Source organism: Hemicordylus capensis, chromosome 6 (genome assembly GCF_027244095.1).
Source record: "Hemicordylus capensis ecotype Gifberg chromosome 6, rHemCap1.1.pri, whole genome shotgun sequence".
NCBI lineage: Eukaryota > Metazoa > Chordata > Lepidosauria > Squamata > Cordylidae > Hemicordylus > Hemicordylus capensis.
The window spans coordinates 53,900,348-53,926,593 of NC_069662.1; the positions used below are offsets into that span (position 1 = coordinate 53,900,348).

A 26,246-nucleotide genomic window follows, 5' to 3' on the forward strand; every position below is an offset into this window, starting at 1 on the left:
TATTTGACATAAATCAAAATCTGATCAACTCTCTTTTATGCTTCAAGCTGCAAAGCCACTCTATCTATCAGTGGAGCAAAAAATAGAATATGCTTGATACCTCAGTCCAGAAAATCACAGAGGCATGAGAACATGACACACAAAAATGCTTTTATACACACAAGTATAAAAGGGACCTTTATACCTTGAGGCATGCGGGAGGTCTCGGGCGTATCACATGGAGTTTGGGAAACATTACCACTTTGCCAGATGCAATCCATTTTCCTGCTTCCTCTTGGAACATTCTGCTGCTGCTGCTTTTTGCAATTCATACCCACACATGCAAAGGGCAGCAAGAAAATTACTTGTGGATTATCATCAAAGCCTGCTTTGTGGAGTGGAAGACTGGGGTGCTTATTCCTGAGTAAACCCAATGGCGAGAGGTGCTCCAGACTGCCACTGAAAACCAAATCCTTCTCAGCTAGCAGATCTACTCCCAGTGGAGTCAATACATGCTGGGTAGGAAGGTTCCTTTTCCAGCAACAGGCCTGGTCTGCCAATGCATCAACCCGAGAGTAGGGAGACTGTGGCATTTCCCTGCCTGGAGATCTTCAATAAAAAGAAGGTTAGACAGGCATGAATAGAAGGTACTTTTTAATATAGTAGCTCATCAGAGCTTAGGTTAGTTTAGATGACCCTGGCAGATGTCAAGGAAAGCAGACACCCTCTTAGCTTCAATCCAATCTTGATTATGGTCACAGATCAGCATAAAGTACAAGGGGTGATTACATATTAGAATTAAGAGTACATAAAAAGTACACTGGATGATTACATATGGTACGGTACTTAATAATATTATGTAAGGTGCATAATGATATTAAAATATTAGTAATAATAAAAATAATAGAAAAAACACAAGGAGCATGAGGGCATAAAAGCCTGCATAAAAGGCATAAAAGAAATGGGGAGGGGCATACAAATGGGTGTAAAAGATTAAGCATATGGAAAGCGGAAATAAAACTATTGCCATGGAATTGTTAAAACACACACTATAGGAGGCTAGAAGGATCAGTAGTAATTTAATTTAATTTAATTTAATTTAATTTAATTTAATTTAATTTAATTTAAAACTATAACTGTCCAATAAAAAAAAGACAAGTCCTCAAACCAGTGGTCCCTCTATTTCCCCCCCACATCTCTGTGTGGAATGAGTTTTGTTCTGGGCCGCAGTATCAAGGCAGTGTGCGCACACCTGCATTCAGAATGGGGCTTTCCTGATTTAACCTGAGTGGGTTCTAAATTGAACTGAGCGGACATCCAAAAACTTGTAAGCGTGCGCGTGCCTTAGTGGGAACAGTGCCTCAAACTATGTGGCCAAGATCAAAGAACTGCAGTTATCAAAAGTTAATAACGGTTATAAGGAGGTTCTAAAAGACATGAAAGACATAAGGGCACAATAATCACTAACAGACATAAAGGCATAAAAGAAGAAAGGGCGGAAAGCATTAAAATGATATAAAAGGCATAAGAAATACATAAAAGGGCATGTAAAACTATGCAGGCGCAACTATAGGCATAATCAGATTTTTGTCAATTTAAGGCAAAGTGGGGAGCCGAGGAGCTGAAGAACTGCAAAACTGTAAGAGCACTGGGTTGCCATAAGGTGCTCTGTGGCCTTAGCTTTCCTCTCTATGCCGACCCTTCCTTTGAAGCTTCATAGCAGGGAGAAATTCAACGGGAGCTGCTATCCCCAGCAGGAGGATCTTCATTGGTTGAATTCCTTTCTGCCATGCAGTTTGCTACCATTTTGTCCTGACAGACTGCCACCACTCTGTCCTTTCTGCTGTGTGGATTGCTACCATTTTTTGTCCTGGCAGGACTCCAGTGCTTCAGAGCCCAGGAACCCTGTCATGGGAGAACAGGGTCAGTCCTTGTTTTGTAAGTTTACCACATCCTATGGAAAACACACGCCACCTAATGGCGCAGCGGGGAAATAACTTGCCTAGTGAGCAAGAGGTTGCCGGTTCGAATCCCTGCTGGTATGTTTCCCAGACTATAGGAAACACCTATATTGGGCAGCAGAGATATAGGAAGATGCTGAAAGGCATAACCTCATCCTGCATGGGAGGTGGCAATGGTAAACTCCTCCTGTATTCTACCAAGGACGACCACAGGGCTCTGTAGACGGTCACCAGGAGTCAACACCGACTCAACGGCACAACTTTCCCTTTACTTTATAGAAAATACACCCTACTGAAACCTAAACGGTTGTCCCAAGAGGCCTTTGCTAGTGCTAAGCATTGTGATATCTCTGACAGTTCTTGTTTTTCTATAGTTTGCTGAACCAGATCAATTTGTTTCCTGTTATTTCACATAGCAACGCTAAGCCGCCCCTCCCACCCCAGTCCACAGGGAAATGGGTGCTAAATTCAAAAATGGAAAATAAAGGGAAGGAGGAAGAAACTACATGCCCAGGTAGCAGGTGTGAGAAGGGTAATTTTCATAACCAAGTTTCAGTTCTGCTTGACACATCCCACTCCTGCACTTCACCCACTGGCTTTGTGTCTCTTGGTGTACTATGCATTTATAGCAGTTCCAAGAATGTTGACAGTACATCACCTTTCAACAGGCAGTGATCCGTTAGTGGCAAAACCAAAATTCACCCAAATATGCAATGCAAATAATATCTTCCACTTCTTTTCAGTTTAGAAAAGTTTAACTTGAGCTGGGCCAAACAGACCCCAGAACCTGTTCTCTGCAATCTTACAACCAGCAGACAGGTAAGAAGAAGCAAAAGCCCCAAAGAGGGAAACAAAATAAGAAAGGGAAATGCAATATCAGGAACCAATAAGTGGAATGTAGTGATTAAAAATCCATACTCTGCAAAGCTCACATTTATTAAAAAGTTGGCAAATAAATATCCAGCATACACTCAGACTTGTTAATTTGACTTTGGCAGAAGGGGGCTGGTTGGAAATGGGAAAACTGTTGCTTTCCCACATGGGTACTAACATCGCACCCACAACTCCTAGCACGGGTTTGAGCCAACATTTTGGTATTTGCAGTACTGTATTGTGGAATATGGATTACTTCCTCTCTCTTTTACTTGGTAGGGCTCCTGTTCTATGAATGTTTATATGGCAGAAAAGAGGCAAACAACTGAAGTTCCTCATGATAGGGAGAACAGAACCTGCTGAATTTTTTCCTGCCATGAAGTTGATGTGTAGCCACCTAATGGTGCAGTGGGGAATTGACTTGACAAGCAAGCCAGAGGTTGCCAGTTCGAATCCTCACTGGCATGTTTCCCAAACTATGGGAAATGCCTATATCAGGCAGCAGTGATATAGGATGATGCTGAAAAGCATCATCACGTACTGCGCGGGAGAAGGCAATGGTAAATCCCTCCTGTATTCTACCAAAGACAATCACAGGGCTCTGTAGTTGCCAGGAGGTTTTACAGAGAGGGCTTTCCCCCCAAATCCAATCCTGATTGGAGTGTGCCAGTCCACATATTCACTGGATTTAATCTGACATCCCTGAAGACTATCAGGGAGCAGGACAGATAGGACTTTGATTCTCCCCAAATGGAGGCTGAGAATTCTGGCTTAGCCCAAGTTATGTTCAGGGTAAAAAAAGTCCCCTATTTCCAGTAGCTTTTTTTGGAGGGGGGGGACCTCTGGGGCTTATGCTTTCTCCGAAGGTGTTGATGGAGTTGCTGATGACTATGTGAATTGTCCATCTAATCCCTCGAATTAAAATGCCTCAAAGCAGATCCTCCATTCAGATACCCCGAGGCATAGAGCCATGTATGAAAAACCTCCACAAGTCGAAACCAACTTGACGGCACACTTTACTTTACCTTTATGAAGTTGATAAAGAATCAGGAGCCCTGACACCCCACCCACAAAGGATCCAGAACATCTCTGGTAGGGTTGTGCGTTTTGTATTTTTTCCTGTTTCAATTTTTACCAAATCTGAATCAACCCCATTTTGTATTTTGTCCAAAATTAAGCCTTCCGAATCACCCCAGTTTTGTTTTGTATCTGAATTAATGTGAATCCGAATCCGAATTAATTTGGATTTAAAAATGGGTCACATGGCCAAAAGAGTGGGTGGGGGTTGTAGTGCCCAATGAGTGGAAGCTACCACAAATATTTCAAAGGAATTGGGCAAATGACTGATTTTTGGTGAATTTTTGAAGTTTTTGCGTCTTTCAGATTTTCCTCATAGGGTATAATGGTTTCAGGAAAAGTATAGCTTCATGTGGGGGGAGGGGGAGGGGTGGCCCAAAGTGGAGTGTGGTTGGTGGTAGTGCCCAGTTGGTGCAAGGAAGCTACCACAATTTTTTCAGAGGAATTTGGCAAAGGGCTGATTTTTAAAGAATTAATGAAGTTACGCGACTTTCAGATTTTCCTCGTAGGGTATAATGGAGGTTTCATCAGTGCCATAACTGCACTTGGGGGGCACTGAGGTGGCCCAGAGCAAGTGGTGGTGTAGTGCACATAGGGTGCCAACCACCCACATGGGTGGCCAACCCATGAAGTACAGGGTTTTGTTGTTCTAGAGTCGTTCTGAGAGTAGATTCTCTGGTAGCATATGAGAGTGGATTCATGGTTTTTCATTAAAAATCTTATTTGCTACCAGAGAATCTAAACTCAACACCTCAGAAACAACAAAGCCCAGTACCCCAATGGGTTAGCAATCCAGGGGGGTGGTTCACACCCTCTGTGCACTACACCACCACTCGCTCAGCACCACACCAGTGTCCCCCAAGTGCAGTTATGGGACTGCTGAAACCACCATTATTCCCTCTGGGGGGAAAGCTTAAAGACACTCAAATTTCCCCAAATCACAAAAAAATCAACCCTTTGATCAATTCCTTTGAAATCTGGGTGGTGGCAGGCACCCCTTGGGGCACTTCCACCCAACCCACTGTTCTGCCCCAGCAGACCCCTTTCTGCCCCAAATCTGTCACAAAGACACTCCAGCATTGACAATTCCTAAGAAAGCAGCTCTTAGGCAAATTCCATGGGAGTCTGGGTTGTGGCAGGCACCCCTTGGGGCACTTCCACCCAACCCACTGTTCTGCCCCAGCAGACCCCTTTCTGCCCCAAATCTGCCCCAAAGACACTCCAACTTTCACAATTCCTAAGAAAGCAGCCAGTTCCATGGGCATCTGGGTTGTGGCAGGCACCCTTTGGAGCACTTCCACCCAACCTACTGTTCTGCCCCAGGAGACCCCTTTCTGCCCCAAATCTGCCCCAAAGACCCTCCAACTTTGACAATTCCTAAGAAAGCAGCCCTTAGGCCAATTCCATGGGAGTCTGGGTTGTGGCAGGCAATTAGAGAACTTAGTTATATGGAATTACATAGCAACTGGGTAGGGACCGAGGTATGGAACTGATTGGGTTTTCAACCTAAATAAGAAGGTTTTTCAAGATCTCTCCAGGAAATTGAGTGGAACACCCAAACTGACATTTCATATTATAATATTTAATATTATATTAAATATAATTTGAATGGCTGCTCCTTTGTGTCCATTGGCCTCGAATATCTGGTAGCCCCACTTGTAAGTGTAGAAACTGTATACCTGCTTGGAATTAAGCTCATCAGAGGTCAGAAATTAAAATATTACTGGGTTCACTCTGAGCTGATCCAATCGTAAAAGAAGAGCTACTTCCCAGTGTGTTAATAATAACCCAGCAAGTATATGCTTTTTGCTTTAACCAAGCATAATAGCTTGTGCCTCCCATATACCTTGAAAGAGACTTGCAGAGCGGTGTTTTTGTTTTTGTTTTCTGCAAGGCCTTAAATATTTTAAATGCAAACAGGACAGGGCATGTGGAATCTTAATCATTACACACAAAATAATAAAGAGGGAGGAAAGGGGGGGACAGGAGGAGAGGAAGTCTCTCACTCTTAGCAGCCCAGACAGAGTTGACAATGGATTGGCTGCTCTCAGCTTAATCATTTCATTCTCAGCACACAATTGCATCACAATACAGTGCATTTCTCTTAACTAAATATCATTCATTGCCCAAGGGAATGTCATTGTCTTCAGAAGCTGTGTCCCTTTTTGCATATCTTATCTTCTGCTATGCTAATCCTTCTGACAAACAAGTTGCTGCTGGAGTGTGGAGAGACAAAAAGGACAATTTGCAATGTGATGCTGAACTGGAGCTCCGAAGCGTTTTCCGAAGTAAACAAAATTCGGATCCGAGAGGAGGTCATTTCAGTTTGTAAACAAAAATTAGCAGAGGTCTAATTCTGGTTTCGATCTGTAGACAAATTATCCGAAATTGCCATTTTCAGGCACAAATTGATTTGTGCCCGAATCGAAATGCACAAGCTTACACATGATGTGAAGTGAAATGAAGCAAAATAGAGCCACGTTCAGCATAGATGGGTACCTTTTGGGGGCCTTCCTGACTGAGTTCAGTCACTGTTAGAAATCAAGGGCCAAAATATGTCTTTCTCTACCCAATAACATAGTCTGGAACTCTGGGATGGTTTAAGGACAGGCCTCGCTCATATGCAGTTTCATCCATTAAGAAGAAAATGCACCCTCTGTAACAAGTCGAATTAATCAGGGGAAGAGGGTGGTATATCATTCCAATGGCCATTTATAGCCTTCAATTTTTCATTCTTTTTTGAGATTAGATAACATTTATTACGGTCCACGACCAGAAAACAAAAACAGAAACAAAAAGAAAAAAATTATACAATTACAGGAAATGAATGCAACTTATGACAACTTACATTGCTTCAATTTATGGTATTAGATTTATTTTAAATCATGGATCAATCTTGGTCTCATGCCATTGAGGTCAACCTTGACCTCATGTCATTGGCTCAGCTAAAGTATCACCTCCCCACAGTGGAGGAGTTCCATTTCAACCACAGCCAATGAGCATGAGCAGATTTGCATGGTGGACCATTCTTCAATTCCTGGGGGATGTAAGAAAGAAGAAGGAAGATTCCAGACAGACCTTCACTCTTCCTCAGGAACTCATGCAACCTTTCGCCACCATGTCCTGGTCTCTGTTTCTCATCACAGTTCTCAGTTACGCCTCAGGTAAGGGTGTGGAGGACGCGGTTTGCATAGCCTGTTGCACAGACTACAGAGCAATTGATGTTCTGTATTTATCAGAGAAATCTAGCGATGATGTGGTATCTGAGAGCAGGGAGAAGGTACTAAGGCCATGATTCTGCTTTGTGTTTCTTGTAAAGGTGTCAGGACATAGCCAACAGTGAACCAGCTGGCCTCTCAATCTGTGTCCTTGGGCCAAACAGTTAAATGATCCTGCACAAGACACAGTGGTAATAACTGGGGTGATTACTTCTACTGGCATCCACAGACGCCTGGACAGGCCCCTGCCTTCTGATTTACGACACCAGCAACAAGGGAGTAGGGGCCTCAGATCGGTTCACTGGGTCTGCATCGGGGAATACTAGCTATGTAACCATCACTAACATCCAGGCTGCAGATGAAGCCAATTATTACTGTGGGACCTGGGAGTGGAGTACTGCTGTGTATCACAGTGGCACAGGCTAATGAGGAACTGAGACGAAAACCTTCATTCCTCCTTCTCGGGAGGAGGGCTCCTGAATCTGAATGTGCTCTGTGCCTGCAACTGTCTCCTTTAGAGGGGTGTTGCTTTTCCTTGTGCCACTCAGGGCCAAAGTGCGCATATGGTTAAATGCAGAAACCATGGTCACACATCGAGGTCACTCACACAACCCAAAACTGTGTTCTACCTGGGTTTGGGAGCTATCTGTGTTCCCAATTTTTGGTTGTGGAGAAGCAATTGTTTAGAAGCAAGACCTTGCTTCCATACAGTCACTTCTACCCAGGTTTCCCTCCTACCTTGCTTCCACACAACTGAGAATTGGGAGTACACACAGCTCCCAAACCCAGGTAGAACTCAGGTAGAAGGAGGTTGTTATTTGAACAATCAATCAATCAATCAATCAAAGTAAGTAAGTAAGTAAAACTTTATTTCGGTCGTAGACCAGCAATACAACAATATTAAAATAATGATGATGATGATAATAATAATAATAATAATATAATATAAAATCAGACTAAATTTATACGCATTTGGCATATTATATAACAATATTTGGCCACGATATGAATAACATCCGAATTAGGATTATTGAGCAAATAGTTTAAATAAAAATCCTCTCCACGACCCAGAAAATTAATCAAAAGTGGGGCAATTTGTTGGCATCTTATGTCTCTGTAATATTCACAATGCAGTAAAACGTGAGCAATTGTTTCAACGTTACCAGATCCACAAGGGCATAATCTTGATGCGTATGGTATACCCTGGAATCTCCCATGGAGCACAGCTGTTGGGAGAGCATTTACACGGGCAAGTGTTAGAGCTCGTCTAAATTTTGAAATTAGGATGCTACTTAAATATGTAGCAGGCTTGAGCTCGGTGCACTGACTACCTATGTAAATGCTACTCGGTAACTTTGCATGTTCCATCTGCAACTCCACATCATGGATATGTTGCACAATTTCTCTTCTGGCCTGATTGAAACCTAATCTGATAAAATCATCATGAGAGAATCCGTATAATAGTAATTTTTCTGTAATTGCCAATTTCTATTTGGATTTAAAGGAGTCTTCCAAAATTAAATGTACTAAGCCGACTTTCGTGAAAACCAATTTTAACCAGTAAAGTATGATAGATCTCCAATAGCATGATTCAAATCTAACCAGACCCACCTCCCTTCTAATAACAGTATTTGGGACACAACATGGCAGCTGTAATATAGTTCTTATGAACTTAGTTTGAAGTGTTTCTAATGGAGCAAAATTACTAAATGGGCCCAATTGTGTACCATACATTATCTGAGGATACACTTTGGCCAATAGTAATTTTATTGCAACAGGGATGTACAAAGCTCCCCGTGAGAAATAAAATGATTAGATTAGATTAAATGATAATTGGGCGCTCTGAATAATACGTTTTTGATGCGTAATACGGGAACCAGATGAGTGGAATACAACGCCTAAGTATTTATAAGATTGAACTTGTTCAATTGTATCCCCATTCATGTGCCAAATATATCTCTTTGGCCGTTTAGCAAACACCAAAAGTTTTGTCTTTTGGTGGTTGACCTCTATCAGCTCACTGTTACAAAACAAACTTAATTGTGCTAGTGCTCGACGTAGTCCTATGGGCGTCTGGGATAAAAGGATCATATCGTCTGCATACAGCAGGACTGCAATGTGTTTCTGTGCCAGTTTTGGAGGATGCATAGACATGTCAGATAAGCAGCTCACCACTGAGTTGATATAGATGTTAAATAAAGTAGGTGCCAAAATGCAACCCTGCTTTACCCCTCTACTAGTTGGAACATCTGACATTAAATAACCATACTGGTTACAGCGGACCCGCAATCGAGACTTCTCATATAGTTTATAAATTAATAATAGTAATCTCTTATCTTTTTCCAAATCTATTAGTTTTTGCCAGAGCCTGTCTCTTGATATGGAATCAAACGCCGATTTCAGATCTATAAATGCAGTATAAAGTGCAGCACCTGACTTAGCTGTATATTTTTCAACAAGATAATGGAGGGTCAGGGCATGTTCCGTAGTAGAACGACCTGCTCGAAAGCCAGCCTGTTCAACTGCAAGAATGTTCTTTTCCTCAATCCAGTCCACCAGCTTAATTGCTAAGTGTTTAGCATAATTTTTACTAATCACACTCAGGAGACACCGAGACACAAGCAGTATCATTAAAACATGGGGTCTTTAGGATGCAAACATCAATTGAACTCACAAGGATGTATGAATGCAAAACGGTTATATTTATGCAAATATGCACTAGCAGGAACATTTCAACATGCAGCTTAACTGATTTCCATCCCACACATTTCTTTCCCCACTTCCCCCATTGTCTCTAAAGTAGAGGTCACCTCCAGTGCAGGCAACAGTCATGCTCAGTTGCCTGGCAAACTGGCCCGGGACAGGCTAAAAAGGATTTGGGGGCCGCCAGGGTGTGTGGAATCCCTGGAGTTCACCCGGAAATCCAGGGGTAAGAGCGCCTCTGAGTGTTCCCTCTGATCTTTTTCATCTGTGTGCAGAATGAGTTTTGTTCCGAGTGGAAGTATCAAGGCAGTGTGTGCCTGATGAGTACACGAAAGTGGAATCCTTTCAGTAGACCTGAACATCTAAGGTAGGTTTTCTTTTGGTCCGTTGCTGCTGTCATCGGAGTCATGGGGAGGATGCAGTCCACCGAAGGATTCTTAGAGGCCAGCCTTGAGATCTTCTCTGCTGTTCTCTAGCCTTTTCAGCTCCCCTTCCTTCTCTGGGCTTGGGTCTGTTCAGCTCAGTTTGGGGACAGAATCAGAACAGAAATAGAGAAGGTGCTTAATATATGGCTGTTCAAGTTTGCATCAGTCACTTTGGACATGGCCTGATATGGGCCATGTTGGAGGGTGTCGGGGATCAGCCAACCCTGACGTTGGGAAGCCTACATTGAGTCAGAGTTCCCCAACACCATCCGGGCATTCCTGACACACTTTAATCTCCAGATGGTAGCGGGGGCCCACATTTTGTCGAGGCGGTTGGGGGAAACACTACCATCTGCCCAACCGCCTGCTCACCCATGCATCTTTTATGTAAGATATTTCTTACTTTTTGTCTTTTATTTCACTTACCATTTGAAAAAGAAGGCAGAAGATTACCTCGGTTTCACGTCACTTCCCCTGAGATTCCCTGATGTTACATCATTTTTCTTCTGCATTCACTCCGAGAGTACAATTTCCAGGTTACTTAAAGCAATTTTTTTTTAAAAAAAGGAAGGTCCGATTCAGTTTTAATTAAATATACAACGTCTGGTGATCCTTACCTACTTGTAGGCCAGTTTTCAGAGTTCCTAGGTAGCTGTCCCAACACCCCTAATCCCGCAGTTATTTTCTTTCTCGATAGATTTCTATGGGGGTTCTTGCTGAATAAAAAAATCAGCAGATTGCATGACCCCTACCTTATGAAGGGCCCGAAAGGGCCCGGACCGGCATCTGGGGTTCCTAATCTGACCTGATACTTGCAGTCATCCACCGCCATACTTACTATTAGGACAAATCTTCAACACAGGTTCTCCGAACAGTTTACATCAATAAAATATTAAAGGTGGCTCCCAAAGGGCTTGCAAACTAAAAAGGAAGAAGGTGGACCCCAGCAACAATCCCGGGAGGGGGACAGTTGCTCTCCCCAATCTGCTAAATAGAAAAAAATTACTGAATAGAATAGATTGAAAGGCTCAGGACAGAGAAACAGAGATATGGCATGCATGTCTCACTCCTAAAAGTTGCAACAACAACAACAACAACAACAAGGCTAATATCTTTGAGGTAAAAAGAGCTCTGATGGATGGAGTGCACCGTCCTTCTCTCCAGCACTGATTTCCAGATCTAAAATTCTGATCAAGCGGCGGAAGTCAGCAACAATAAAAGTAAGACATCATGAAGGTAGGTACCTGAGGCAAATGCATGGTTTAACTGTAGTTTTAGTTGGGGAGCGGCATCTCCATCAGTATCCAATAGAGAAGTGATTAAACAGGTTGCTTACCTGTAACAGGTGATCTGGTAGTGATCCGTTGAATCCATAAGTAGATGGGTTCTGCGCCTGCGCAGGCACCTCTCGGGCCGACTAGGTAGCTCCTCGCGACACCCAACCGCCCTTCTGCACGTGCTACTGATCACTACTTATACTGGGCGGTGGGCGTCTTCCGTTAGTTTTCTGTGCAGACCGCTTTGCAATCTGCTTCCCAATGTTCTATCTGAGCCTCATACTTCTGCAGTGGGGTTGGTTTCTGGGCGGGTCTTATGGATTCAACGGATCACTACCAGATCACCTGTTACAGGTAAGCAACCTGTTTATCTGGATCGTGATCCGTTGATTCCATAAGTAGATGGGTGATTAGTTAGCTGCTCCCCTTTGGTGGCGGGTGCAGAAGGATGCCTTCTATGGCAACACCCTTTTCAAAACACTTCGCCCATATTCCGCCTGGCGCGCCATGCGGAGGTCCACTGCATAATGTTTTACAAACGGCTGCTGTGAAGACCAGGTTGCAGCCACACAGATGTCATCCATCTTAATGCCGGAAAGATGAGCTGCTGATGTCGAGTAAGCCCTGGTAGAGTGAGCTCTTACTGTCTTAGGTGGGGTAACCCCCTGCAGCCTATAAGTTAATAGGATCAGCTCCACCAACCAATGTGCAATACGCTGTCTAGACACTGGTTTTCCCTTACACTTGCCCTTGTAAGCCACAAACAGCTTATTTGTCTTTCTGAATTCTTTTGTCCCTTTCAAATAGTACAACAAACACCTGCGTACATCCAACGAGTGAAGCGCTATCTCCAATGTTGTCTGTGGGTCCTTAAAAAAGGTCGGCAAGACCACCTCCTGATTCAGATGGAACTCTGTGACTACCTTAGGGCGGAAACTAGGATCAAGCCTCATAACTACTTTATGTGGGTAGAACAGGGTGTAAGGCTTATCTGCTCTCAACGCAGACAATTCACCCACTCTTTTCGCTGTGGTTATTGCTATGAGGAATGCAGTCTTAAGTGTTAGCAACCTCAGGCTAGCCTCATGCAGTGGTTCAAACGGTTGTTCTGTCAATGCCGAAAGAACCAATGACAAACTCCATTGCTCTAAAGGTTCCTTAAGCGGTGGGTACATATTATTCAGCCCCTTCATAAACCTTCTACATTCGGGATGTGTAAATACAGTCTTTCCATCCCATCCTGGGAGTTTAGAAGATAAAGCTGCCAAATGTACCTTCAAAGAAACATTTGCTAAGCCCCTTAATTTTAGACTTGTCAAATACAGCAAAACCTGGCGCACTGATGCCCGCTTTGCATTGAACTTATTTAATTTTGCAAATGCCCTAAACCTTCTCCATTTACATAAATAACTACGCCTAGTTGACTTCCGTCTACTATTCAACAGAATAGTTCTCAGAAGTTTATTCTCCACGCTGTTAATTTCAGTGTTTGGATTTCTGGGTGTAGTATCCTTCCCTCCGCCCGCTGTAGGAGATCCGACACTGCTGGTAGACGGTAAAAGTCTCCTCTGCACAGGCGAAGCAGCAGGGCAAACCACGCTTGACGTGGCCACCACGGGGCGATCAGTATGCAATTGGCCCTGTCCCTCAGAATCTGTGCCAACACCCGATTGAGAAGTGGTATGGGCGGAAATAGGTAAAGGAGTCCCCTGTTCCACACATATTGAAATGCGTCTCCTAGAGACCCCACACCTATCCCCGCACGAGAACAATATCTCTTGCACTTCTTGTTTCCCTCCGTGGCAAATACATCCACCGCGGGGGTACCCCAGAGACTGAAGAGATCTCTGACACACTCCAGTTTGAGTTCCCACTCGTGTTTCTGGTTGATCTGCGTGCTCCGACTCAGAGCATCTGCTATGTGATTGTCCACACCCCGGATGTGAATTGCCACTGGATAAATGGCATGCATGATGCACCAGTTCCACAATTTCATTGACAAGGTGCAAAGTGTTGGTGAGACCGTACCCCCCTGCCTGTTCAGATAAGCTATTGCTGTAGTATTGTCCAAGTGGATTTGCACCACAACACCCCTCAGCTGGGGTTCGAAAGCCCTCAGTGCTAAGAACGCGGCTAACAGTTCTAGGTAGTTGATATGTAGTAGAGCCTGTTGAGGCGTCCACTGCCCCTGGGTGCAATCCTGGCCGCAGTGTGCTCCCCATCCCTGAAGGGAAGCATCTGTTGTGACCCACGCCGTTGGAAGAAGAGGCCGGAATGGTACTCCCTTTAAGAGATTTGCCTCTGTCCTCCACCACTGCAGTGAAGCAAGCACCTTCTTGGGGAGTCGCAGTAGCATGTTTTGGCTGTCTACATTGGGCCGAAAGTGGTCCAAGTACCACCGTTGCAGGGGTCTCATTCGAAGCCTTGTGTAACGTACGGTCGTGTTGCACGAGGCCATCAGGCCTAACAGCCTTTGCACGCTTCTCGCCCTTTGTGCAGGATTGGAGAAGAAGTGACTTGCCAATGAAGTGATCTGACTGCATCTCTCCCTTGGCAAGAACGCTCTCTGCTGTTCCATATCCAGGGTAGCCCCTATGAAGCTCAGTTGTTTCCTTGGTACCAAATTTGTTTTTTTCCAGTTCACAGTGACCCCGAGGTCCTCCAAAAGATGCAGGAGCATCTGTATCTGTGCTTCCAGTAACCTCCTGTCCTTGCTCACCAGGAGCCAGTCGTCCAGATACGGGTAAACCACCAGGCCTTGAGTTCGAAGGTAAGCAACTATTACTGCCACCACCTTGGTAAAAACCCTTGGGGCCGTTGACAATCCGAAAGGGAGGACTGCATACTGATATATCGCCTCCCCCACTGTAAAACGAAGATACTTCCGGTAATTCTCTTGGATGCCCACATGGAAGTAGGCGTCCTTCAAATCTAACGTTGCCGCCCACTCCTCCTGTTCCAGGAAGGGTAGAATTTCCTGCAACGTTGTCATTCTGAACTTCCGGGTCCAGACAAAATCGTTGAGGTCCCTCAAGTCCATGATTGCCCGAATCCCTCCATCCCGCTTGGGTATTTGAAAATAGCGGGAGTAGAATCCGGTCAACCTCTCTGCCCACTGCACTGGAGCAATCGCCCCTTTTTCCAATAACACCTTCACCTCCTCTTCCAGCACTGGTGTTGACTTCGTGAAACGCAGGCCTGAGAACGGGGGCTGGGTTGTGAACTCTATTGCATAACCCGTTTCCACTATTCTCAAAACCCACTTGTCCGATGTTATGTTGTGCCACGCTATAGCATGGCTTGCCAGTCTGATGGATGGGCTGGCAACTACAGGGCCGATGACAGTGGTCCTGGCAATTGATCTTAAATGCAGTGGGCTGACAGAGTAATCAAAAAGATTGCTTAGTACTTTCTTTGCTGTTCCTAGCGCTTTGGTTTTTGCTCTTGATGTTGTTGTTGAAGCCCCTTGGTCGCTGATAGGGCCTATTCTGCCTCCTATAATCTCTCCTATCCTGATAACGGTATGCACGCTGTTTATTATAACTGTACGTGCGAGTACTAGGTGCTGAGGTAGGTGCCATAAACGTTTTTGCAGTGAATTTAGATTTTTTTAGAGTCTCCATAGTGGCATCTGTGGTCTCATGGAAAAGTCCCTTTCCATCGAAAGCCAGGTTCTCCACCCGGTCTTTCATGTCCCCCTGGAGCGATGTTGCGCGCAGCCAAGCATGGCGCCGCATTGTGACTGCGGTCACCATGGCCCTTGACTCTGTCTCTGCCAAGTGCTTGAACGTGCTCAGTTGCTGTTTTGTCACCGACGTTGTCTTGTCAAACACCTCATGAAGTTTCACTTGTAGCTCTCCTGGGGACATTGATGTTGAATCATGCAGCAAGTTGTCCCACAGCAGATGGGTGTACCGAGCCATACAAGCTGCATAATTTGCTATTCGTATAGCTAGGCTCGATGTGGCGTATAATCTACGACCCAAAACATCTATCTTCCTCCCCTCCTTGTCCGCAGGAGTTGTATGCCGGCGGCTGCCTTTTGATGTTGACGCGCAATCCACCACCATGGAGTTAGGATCCGGGTGGCGTAACAGGTACGTATTCTCTTCATCAAGGATCCTGTATAAGTTTTCTATGCGCTTTGATGTCGGATTAGCCGATTGTATGCTGTCCCATGCTGATTTAGCCGCCTTGGCAATGGCAGGGATCATTGGTAGAGAAACAGGGTGGGAAGATTTCGACTGAAACATCATGTTGTACACAGGGTCAGCAGACTCCGTTTCAGGTAGTTGCAAGTCCAAACCCAATGCCTCTGCCATTTCTCTGATTAGGGAATGGTAGGCCTTGAGTTCTTCTGTTGGGGATCTTGATAAACGCGGTGGAACCTCAGATGAAGGCTCCACCTGCCGACTGGCGTGATCTGAATCTGAATAGTCAGACTCAAAATCCCGTTGCGTCGAAGTTGGAGACGATTCCTTGGATGAAGGACTTGGAGGAGGCGGGGTGCTCTTTCTCTTTCGCTTTCCACTAGGCTTGTCCTGTGGCGCCCTCACAGGCACAGCCTGCTCCTCCCGGGGGGTGTCTTGTACACCTTCTCCATTCCCAGGTGCAGGTGACACATCACCTCTCACCACCGGTTGTTGTAGGGCAGGTTGCATGGCCTTCCACCTTAGGTACTCAGCATAGTCATGCGGCAAAGAATGTCTGAAACCACAAGTGTGCTCAGGCTGTGAAGTGGGGTGGCGTATACTCCCATCCGCGACGCCTGCCAATGGTTGCACTACAGCCATGGGTGATTGAAGTAAGCTCTCAGCCGCAGCCCTTGGGGAAAGTGATGGAGTCTTAGGAGGTGGAGGACTCTCTACCGCTTCCTCATCATCCTCTTCATCGTCCAATCCGGCACTCAGGAAACCCTGAAAAGTGGACTCAGCTGGAGTGTTAGGGCCAGAGTCCATCAACTTCCTGAGAGCCGAAGTTGCGCTCCCATCAGAGCGTTGGCTACCTTGTTGCCTTGGGGTTGATGGAGATTGCTGTGGTGTATGAGCTGGCGACAGTGAGTGGCGCCTTCTCAGATGAGAGTCCTCACTCGGCCTCGATGTCGAGGAGGCTTTAGTCTTGCTCGCCTTCGATGTCGAGGGTGTCGCAGCCGAGCGATCCTTTCCTCTTTGCTCTCCCTTCGATGTCGAAGGCTTCGATGTCGAAGGCGTCGATGTCGAAGGTGTCGATGTCGAAGGCTTCTTCGATGTCGATGCCGGAGGAGGCTTCGATGTCGATGCTGACGGGGTGCGCGTGCTCTGCGAAGCCGTAGCATCCGCTACTGGACTAGAAGCTTGCACCGATGATGGTGAAGGGGTCTCACGCCTATGTTCACTCCGATTAGAGTGCCCCGTACCGGCAGCTTCCGCAGCCTCCTGACGAAGCCTCTTTTCTCGCCGCTTCTGTTCCTTAGAAGAGATCTGCAAGGGTCTCTTAAAAGGTGTAGCGGTGGACACGGTTTTAGACTGTGAATCTACAGCTCCGTGTACCTCCCTCCCCGATGCCGATGTCGACAGTGTTTCAGGTCGAGGGGTGGGAGGGCGCAGCGCGTCTTCATACAGGGCCGCTCTCAGACGCAGAGCTCGGTTTGTCCTCGTCTGCTTAGAGAAGGCACAACAGATCTTGCAAGCCCCTGTGTTGTGCTCCTCTCCTAGGCATAGCAGACAGGAATCGTGGTGGTCGGTGGAGGGCAACTTAGCCCGACACCTCACACATCGCTTGAAGGTCGTTTTTGTCTCCATTTCTCAAGCGTTTGTCGTTAACAGTCCAGGTCAATCCAAAAAATCCGTCCGATCTTTCTCCAAAACTAGTCCGTAAAGCCTTATTCCAGTCCAAAAACACAGTCCAAAGTCCAAATAGCCGATAATATCCGTCAAGAAAATAAATTACTTTTTGCTACCGAGGAGCCCAAACGAGGTCTGAACGCTATGGCGGTCAAACAGAAACTAACGGAAGACGCCCACCGCCCAGTATAAGTAGTGATCAGTAGCACGTGCAGAAGGGCGGTTGGGCGTCGCGAGGAGCTACCTAGTCGGCCCGAGAGGTGCCTGCGCAGGCGCAGAACCCATCTACTTATGGATTCAACGGATCACGATCCAGATCATAGCGATTTGAACAAGCAAGCCACATTGAAAAAGGATAGGCCTCTGGAAACCTCTGGAGAAGCTGTCAACTAGGGATGTACATCTCTGGTTGGAATAGCTTGGAAAAGAATTCAAATTAAAGCAAAAAGACATATATCTAAGTCATTTGAAGTTAGGATGACTTCCACAGTGACCAGCAGTCAGGGATCATGGGAACCGCCATGAGACATTTTAGGAAGGGCAGTATAGAAATTGAACAAATGAATGAATGAATGGTAGTCAAAGATCTGCAGGAGGGCTGGAGTAGTGCCGCCCTGGACTATGGGATAGCCATAGGTGGAATACTTACTCTGTATCATTCTGGTCACTGGACTACAAAAAAAGGAATACTGTCGAGCTGCGGTAGGTGCAGCAGAGGGAAACCGAAATGATCAAGGGGCTGATCTTGCCCTTACCAAATACATGGGATGACTGTAGAATCTTTTCTATCCTTCTTCTTAGCTTCTTCCAACATACGTAGGAGAGTCATTGAGAAATGTCAGTGCCGAACTTAAAATAAATAAAATAAATTGCAATCTAGTATGGAAGAAGCCCACTACAGATGGGGCATCATCCAACCAGTCATGCCCAGTGATTCACCCCATCCTCACCACTGGACTCCCACCGCCTTTGGGGATCTGCCTTCCTCTTGTTAAACAAGTGCATTCACCTCCACTCCAACTGGTGTCAGTCGCTCAGGTCGGGAGATCTCACCAAGTATGAAGAGTCTTGAATGCTAAAATACTAGACATTATCTTCGACAAAGACTCAACCTTCCAAGAGAAGTCAGTTTTTTTCTGTCTGTGTAAGATAGCATAATGTGCACCTAGGTCCCCCCCCCCCCAAAAAACAAATACCCTGATTTGCACGGAGGTTGCAGACACTATTCTTGATGACAAGACAATTAAACTATTTCTTTAGTCAACACAGTTCTCAAAACACTTGCATCACACCACAAGTTCAATAGCTTGCATGTGAAATGATTTGTTCCATTTTATCAAGAGACAGAAAAATCATCAAAACTTGAGCCCAACATTCAAGATCAATGCCTTCCTTTCAAAGTAAAGAATAAGGATCCGAGACGGCCACCAGTGCACTCAACAAGCAGACATCTCCTGACGTCACACAACGCTTGGGACACAGAGCATATAAAAGATGCAACATGATCCTTTTGTTTCAGGATTTATCAAGAGCTTGTATAAAAGTGGTGAATCAGTTGATCCAAATGTAAACACTAGATCCCTGGCTGAAAGATATGTCCACAAGGCCCTTACAGAATTTAAAGACACCAATTGTCTTGCCCACTTGAACCATTGGAGATTCCAAGCTCATGGGACTCCAGACCACTGGCTTAAAACTGCCCAGAGATGGAATTTAAAAATAATGGTCTCATGCCCAATTCACACTAAGGGAACCTAGAGTGTGTGTGCTCAGTCAAGCTGGGGGATGCAATTTAAAAACCGAGGCCCACACAGGCCCCGATCTTGCCCAATTCCATATCCAATTTAAAAATCCTAGAGATCTTGCCCAATTCAATCAAACACAGAATTTAAAAACCCTAGAGGTCTTGCCCAATCAGAATGCAAATTTAAAAGTCCAGACCCACATTGTGGTCCGAACCTTGCCCAATCCAGTCTGGGAATATCCTTCGTGCCATCACAGAGGCACCCCAAGATGTGTGCCCTAATGCTCAGCATCTCCTGGCATCAGTGAAAATGTGGTGCTTTTTTAACTGTCAAAAAGAGAGAAAAACCCAAGGTGCTATGGAAGCTTACTGGGGTATAACCACAACAGTACTTTTTCATTTCACCCTTTGGCCAAAAGCTTAGGGCAATGTTCAGACATCTCTTCCTTTGCTCCCCAGGCATTATTTTTCCTCACCACCGTCTCATGGGTAAGGGTTAGGGTAAGCATACTTGGAATACTAACTGTGTATCCTTCTGGTCACCGGACCACCCTCCCACAAAGGGTGGGGTACTGTCAATCTGCAGAAGGTGCAGCAGAGGGGACCCAAAATGATCAAGGGGCTGATTGTGCCCTTACCCAAGTGCATGCCACTAATGTAGATTCTCTTCTCGCCTCCTGCACACCTTCTCCCAACCTCTGCAAGAGAGTCATTGAGAAATGTTAGACTGCCGAAACTTCATTTAATGAATCCTCATCTGTTATGGAAGAAGCCCAGTACAGATGGGGCATCATCCAACCAGTGAGGCCCAGTTGCTCACCCCATCCTCACCACTCGACTCTCACCGCTTCTGGGGATCTGCCTTCCTCTCGTTAAACAGGTGCATTCACCTCTGCTCCATCTGGTGTCAATTTCTCAGATGGGGAGATCTCACCAAGTCTGAAGAGTCTTGAATGCTAAAATGCTAAACATCATCTTCAACACAGGGACAATCATCCAACAGAAGTCAATGGTTCTTGTTGGGGTCCCCCCCCAAAAAAACCAAATACCCTGATTTGCACGGAGGTTGCAGACACTGTTCTTGATGACAAGACAATTAAACTATTTCTTTAGTCAACACAGTTCTCAAAACACTTGCATCACACCACTAGTTCAGTAGCTTGCATGTGAAATGATTTGTTCCATTTTATCAAGAGACAGAAAAATCATCAAAACTTGAGCCCAACATTCAAGATCAATGCTTTCCTTTCAAAGTAAAGAATAAGGATCCGAGATGGCCACCAGTGCACTCAACAAGCAGACATCTCCTGACATCACACAACGCTTGGGACACAGAGCATATAAAAGATGCAACATGATCCTTTTGTTTCAGGATTTATCAAGAGCTTGTATACAAGTGGTGAATCAGTTGATCCAAATGTAAACACTAGATCCCTGGCTGGAAGATATGTCCACAAGGCCCTTACAGAATTTAAAGACACCAATTGTCTTGCCTACTTGAACCATTAGAGATTCCAAGCTCATGGGACTCCAGACCACTGGCTTAAAACTGCCCGGAGATGGAATTTAAAAATAATGGTCTCATGCCCAATTCATACTAAGGGAACCTAGAGTGTGTGTGCTCAGTCAAGCTGGGGGATGCAATTTAAAAACCGAGGCCCACACAGGCCCTGATCTTGCCCAATTCCATATCCAATTTAAAAATCCTAGAGATCTTGCCCAATTCGATCAAACACAGAATTTAAAAAAAAAAACAAGTTGCTTACCTGTAACAGGTGATCTGGTAGTGATCCATTGAGTCCATAAGTGAATGGGTTCTGCGCCTGCGCAGGCACCTCTCGGGCCGACTAGGTAGCTCCTCGCGACTCCCAACCGCCTTTCTGCACGTGCTCCTGCATTCCATCTATATAGTGCGGTTGGGCATCTTCCGTTAGTTTTCTGTGCAGACCGCCTTGTATGCGCAATCTGCCAATTGATGTCTCTTCTTCTGTAGTGGGGATGGCTTCTGGGCGGGTCTTATGGACTCAACGGATCACTACCAGATCACCTGTTACAGGTAAGCAACCTGTTTATCTGGATCGTGATCCGTTGAGCCCATAAGTGAATGGGTGATTAGTTAGCTGACCCTCCCTGGTGGCGGGTGCAGAAGAATGCCCTCTAAGGCAACACCCTCTTTAACACACTTCATCCATATTCCGCCTGGTGTGCCATGCGCAGGTCCAATGCATAATGTTTTATAAACGGCTGCTGCGATGACCATGTTGCAGCAATACAGATGTCATCCATCTTAATCCCTGATAGATGAGCTGCCGAGGTTGAGTAGGCTCTAGTAGAATGAGCCCTTATAGTTTTTGGTGGCGCTACATTCTGCAGCCTATAAGCCTACAAGATTAGTTCCACCAGCCAATGGGCAATACGTTGCCGAGACACCAACATCCCCTTGTTCTTGCCTTTATAGGCCACAAACTATTTATTCGACTTTCTGTGCTCTTTAGTCCCCTTCAAATAATACAGCAGCGTACGACGCACGTCCAGGGCATGCAGTGCCTTCTCCAAAGGAGACTGAGGATCTTTTTAAAAGGTTGGCAAGACTATTTCTTGATTCAGATGGAACCCTGTTATCACCTTTGGACGAAAGTTAGGATCCAACCTCATCACCACCTTATGCGGGTAGAATTGGGTGTAAGGTTTGTCTGCTCGTAGAGCTGACAATTCCCCCACTCTCTTTGCAGTGGTTATTGCGATTAAGAATGCAGTCTTAAGCATTAATAACCGCAAACTAGCCTCATGTAACGGTTCAAAGGGTTTCTCCGTTAATGCAGAAAGTACCAAAGACAGACTCCACTGCTCCAAAGGTCTTTTAAGTGGAGGGTAGAGATTATTCAGCCCTTTCATGAACCTTTTACATTCCGGGTGAGTAAATACTGTCTTTCCATCCCACCCCGGAAGTCTCAAGGATAGAGCAGCCAGATGCAGTTTCAATGATACATTTGCTAGGCCCTTCACTTTCAGGCTAGTTAAATAAAGCAGCACCTGGTTCACTGACGCCCTCTGTGCTTTGAATCCATTCGCCTTTGCATATGCTCTAAATCGTTTCCACTTACAGAAGTAGCTACGCCTAGTAGACTTGCATCTGCTATTTAACAGAATTTTGTTTAAAAGTTTATTCTCCACACTGTTAGTTTTAGGGTCTCTATCTCTGGGTGCAGTACCCTGCCCCCTGCCATCTGCAGGAGATCTGACGTCGCTGGTAGACGGTAATGCTGCCCTCTGCACAGGCGAAGCAGCAGGGCAAACCATGCCTGACGTGGCCACCACGGGGCCACCAGTATGCAGTCTGCCTCGTCCCTTAGGATCTGTGCCAACACCTGATTTAGGAGAGGCAACGGCGGGAACAGGTAAAGGAGCCCTTTGCTCCACTCGTACTGAAATGCATCTCCCAGAGACCCCACACCTATTCCCGCACGAGAACAGTATCTCTTGCACTTTTTGTTCCCCTCCGTGGCAAACACATCCACCGCAGGGGTGCCCCAACGATCGAAAATCTGTCTGATACAGTCTCCCTTGACCTCCCACTCGTGCCTCTGGTTGTTCAGAGTGCTCCGACTGAGAGCATCTGCCAGGTGGTTGTCCACCCCTCTGATGTGAATCGCCATTGGATATATGGCATGGCTGATGCACCAGTCCCACAACTTCATTGACAAGGTGCAGAGTGTTGGAGAAACTGTCCCTCCTTGTCTGTTTAGATAAGCTATAGCTGTAGTATTGTCCCTGTACTACAGAACCCCTTAGTTGTGGTTCGAAAGCTCTTAACGCCAAAAATGCAGCCATTAGTTCCAGATAATTGATATGGTATGCTGCCTGATGAGGTGTCCATTGACCCTGAATTCAATCTTGGGTGCAATGCGCACCCCACCCTTGTAGGGATGCGTCCGTTGTGATCCACACTTTCGGAAGCAGAGGTCTGAACGGTACTCCTTGTAAGAGATTTACTCCCGTCATCCACCACTGCAGGGAAGCTTGTACACCCCTGGGGAGGTGCAACAGCATGTTCTGGCGGTCTACATTGAGACGGAAGTGGTTCAAGAACCACCGTTGAAGGGGTCTCATCCGTAGTCTCATATAACGAACCGTTGTGTTGCACGAAGCCATCAGGCCTAAAAGCCTCTGGATCCCCCTTGCTCTCTGGTCCGGTTGGTTCTGGAATTGAGTTGCTAACACGATGATCTGAATGCATCTCTCCATTGGCAAGAATGCCCTTCGTTGCTCTAAATCGAGGATGGCTCCTATGAAATTGAGTTTTTTTCTTGGGGTCAAGTTGGACTTTTTCCAGTTGATATTTACCCCCAATTCCTGGAGAAGATGTAGCATCGTTTGAATTTGAGTCTCCAACATTTTTCTGTCCTTGCTCACCAGGAGCCAGTCGTCCAAATACGGGTAGACCACTAGGCCCTGAGTGCGAAGGTATGCAACTATCACTGCCACCACCTTGGTAAAGACTCTTGGAGCTGTTGATAGTCCAAAAGGGAGGACAGTATACTGGTAAATCGTATTCCCCACCGTAAAGCGTAGATACTTTCGGTGATTTTCCTGGATGCCCACATGGAAGTAAGCGTCTTTCAAATCTAATGTTGCCGCCCACTCTTCCTGCTCCAGAAAGGGTAGAATCTCCTGCAACGTCGTCATTCTGAACTTCCGGGTCCAGACAAAATCGTTGAGGTCTCTCAAATCCATGATTGCCCGTATCCCCCCATCCCGCTTGGGTATCTGAAAATAGCAGGAGTAGAATCCGGACAACCTCTTCGCCCACTGCACTGTCACAATTGCTCTCTTTTCCAATAACACCTTTATCTCTTCTTCCAACACTGGTGTTGATCTCGTGAAACGGAGCCCTGAGAACGGGGGTAGAGTTGTGAACTTGATTGCATAACCCGTCTCCACAATCCTCAGAACCCACTGATCTGATGTTATGTTGTGCCATGCCACAGCATGGCTTGCCAGTCTGATGTTTGAGCTGACAACTACAGGGCCGATGGTAGTGGTCCTGGCAATTGTGTCTAAGTGTAGTGGGCTGACATTGCAATCAAAAAGACTGCTTTGCAGCCTCCTTGCTGTTATTACGATTATTTTGGCCTTTGTTTCTATTGCTGCCCTTGTTGTTGTTGTTCTGGAAGCCTCTTGATCTCTGGTAGGGCTTGTTCTGTCTCCTGAAGCCTCCCCTATCTGGGTAACGATATGGCCTCTGTCTATTGGGATTGTATGCTCTGGAGCCAGTTGTTGAGGTGGACACCATGAAAGTTTTTGCTGTAAATTTAGATTTTTTTAGCATCTCCATGGTAGTGTCTGTACTCTCATGGAAAAGACCCTTTCCATCAAAAGCCAGATTCTCAACCCGGTCTTTCATGTCTGGCTGGAGAGATGTTGCGCGTAGCCAGGCATAGCGACACATGGTGACTGCTGTCACCATGGCTCTGGACTCAGTTTCAGCTAAGTGTTTGAAAGTACTAAGCTGCTGTTTTGTTACTGCGGTCGTCCTTTCGTACACCTCATGGAGCTTAGTCTGCAGCTCCTCCGGGGACATGGAGGTCGAATCATGGAGCAAGTTGTCCCATAGGAGGTGAGTGTACCTCGCCATACACGCTGCGTAATTTGCAATTCTGATAGCTAGACTTGAAGTAGCATACAGTCTGCGGCCTAACACATCAATTTTTCTGCCCTCCTTATCTCCAGGAGTCGTGTGTCGACGGCCGCCCTTAGATGAAGATGCACAATCTACCACAATGGAGTTAGGATCCGGGTGTTGCAGCAGGTAAGTGTCCTCTCCATCACATATCCGATACAAATTTTCAATGCGCTTTGAAGTTGGATTCACTGAATGCACCGTCTCCCATGCTGATTTTGCTGCCTTTGATATAGCCGGTATCATGGGTAAAGATACTGGATGCGAAGCCTTTGACTGGAACATCATGTTGTAAACCGGGTGAGTGGACTCAGTATCTGGCAGTTGCAGATTTAACCCCAAAGCCTCTGCCATCTCTCTAATCATTACATGGTACGCTTTGAGCTCTTCAGTTGGGGATCTTGAAAGGCGAGGTGGCACTTCAGGTGGAAGCTCTGTCTGTCCACTGCCTTGATCAGAATCCGTCCCCTCAGTACCATAGTCCTGATGCACTGACCCAGGAGAAGATTCTCTGGACAATGGGCTCGGTGGTGGCGGAGTGCTCTTTCTCTTCCGCTTCCCACTTGGTTTCTCCTTGTGGGCAGCGGCTGCAGGTGGATGACTCTCTTCCCGAGGTTGTGGGTCGGGTTGTTGTGCCTTCCACCTTAAGTATTCTGCGTAATCGTGCGGGAGTGTGTGTCTGAACCCACACGTATGCGAGGGTTGAGTTGCTGGATGGTGTATGCTGTCATCCAAATAACCAGGCAACGGTGGCACCACAGCCAAGGGTGACTGGATCAAAGGTTCGGCTGCCACTCTTGGGGAAAGCGATGGAGTCCTTGGATGGGGGAGCGCCAGCTCTGACTCCACTTCCTCTTCCCCTTCCCCTACCTCCTCCTCCTCATCTAATCCTGCACTCACAAACCCCTGGAATGTGGATTCTGCAGGGGTGTTCGGTTCCGATGCCATCAGGCTCCTGAGTGCCGAAGTCGCACTTCTATCAGAGCGGTGGCTTCCCTGGTTCCTTGGAGTTGAGGGAGACTGTTGAGGAGTGTGTGCAGGGGAGAGGGAGACATGGTGTGCAGTCTCTCTCGGTGCCGAAGAGTCACGGTTGCTCTTCGCCTTCGATGTCGATGTCGAGCTCGATGGCGAAATGACCCTGGTGCGCTCACTCCTCGATGTCGAGGGCTTCGGCGTCGAGGGTGATGGTACCGATGATTCGCCTTTTCGTTCTTCTCTCGATGTCGAGGGTGTCCTCGACATCGAGGCTCTCAGTGTCGAGACCGGGCTTGAAGTGCGATGCTCTGTATTCCACTCACCCTCCGATCCTTGCACTGAGGAAGGTGATGGAGTTTTCAGCCTATGTCCAGACTTCTCACCTTCGTCTCGTCGATGTCTTTTTTCCTTCCGCTTGTGCTCCTTAGAAGAGACTTCCAAAGGTCTCTTGAAAGCTTTATCAGACACGGTTTTAGACTATACAGCGACAGCTCCGTGACTCCCTGCGCCCG

At 46.2% G+C, this 26,246-nt stretch overlaps 1 protein-coding gene across 1 annotated transcript; it reads right to left on the reverse strand.

Moving 5' to 3' along the window:
* Positions 1 to 14,889: 14,889 nt before the first annotated feature.
* On the reverse strand, positions 14,890 to 17,616 carry LOC128328816 (proteoglycan 4-like). Its single transcript, XM_053258909.1, has one exon. It carries the CDS (start codon positions 17,291 to 17,293, stop codon positions 14,903 to 14,905), a length of 2,391 nt encoding a protein of 796 aa, XP_053114884.1. The 5' UTR covers positions 17,294 to 17,616; the 3' UTR covers positions 14,890 to 14,902.
* Positions 17,617 to 26,246: the final 8,630 nt, after the last annotated feature.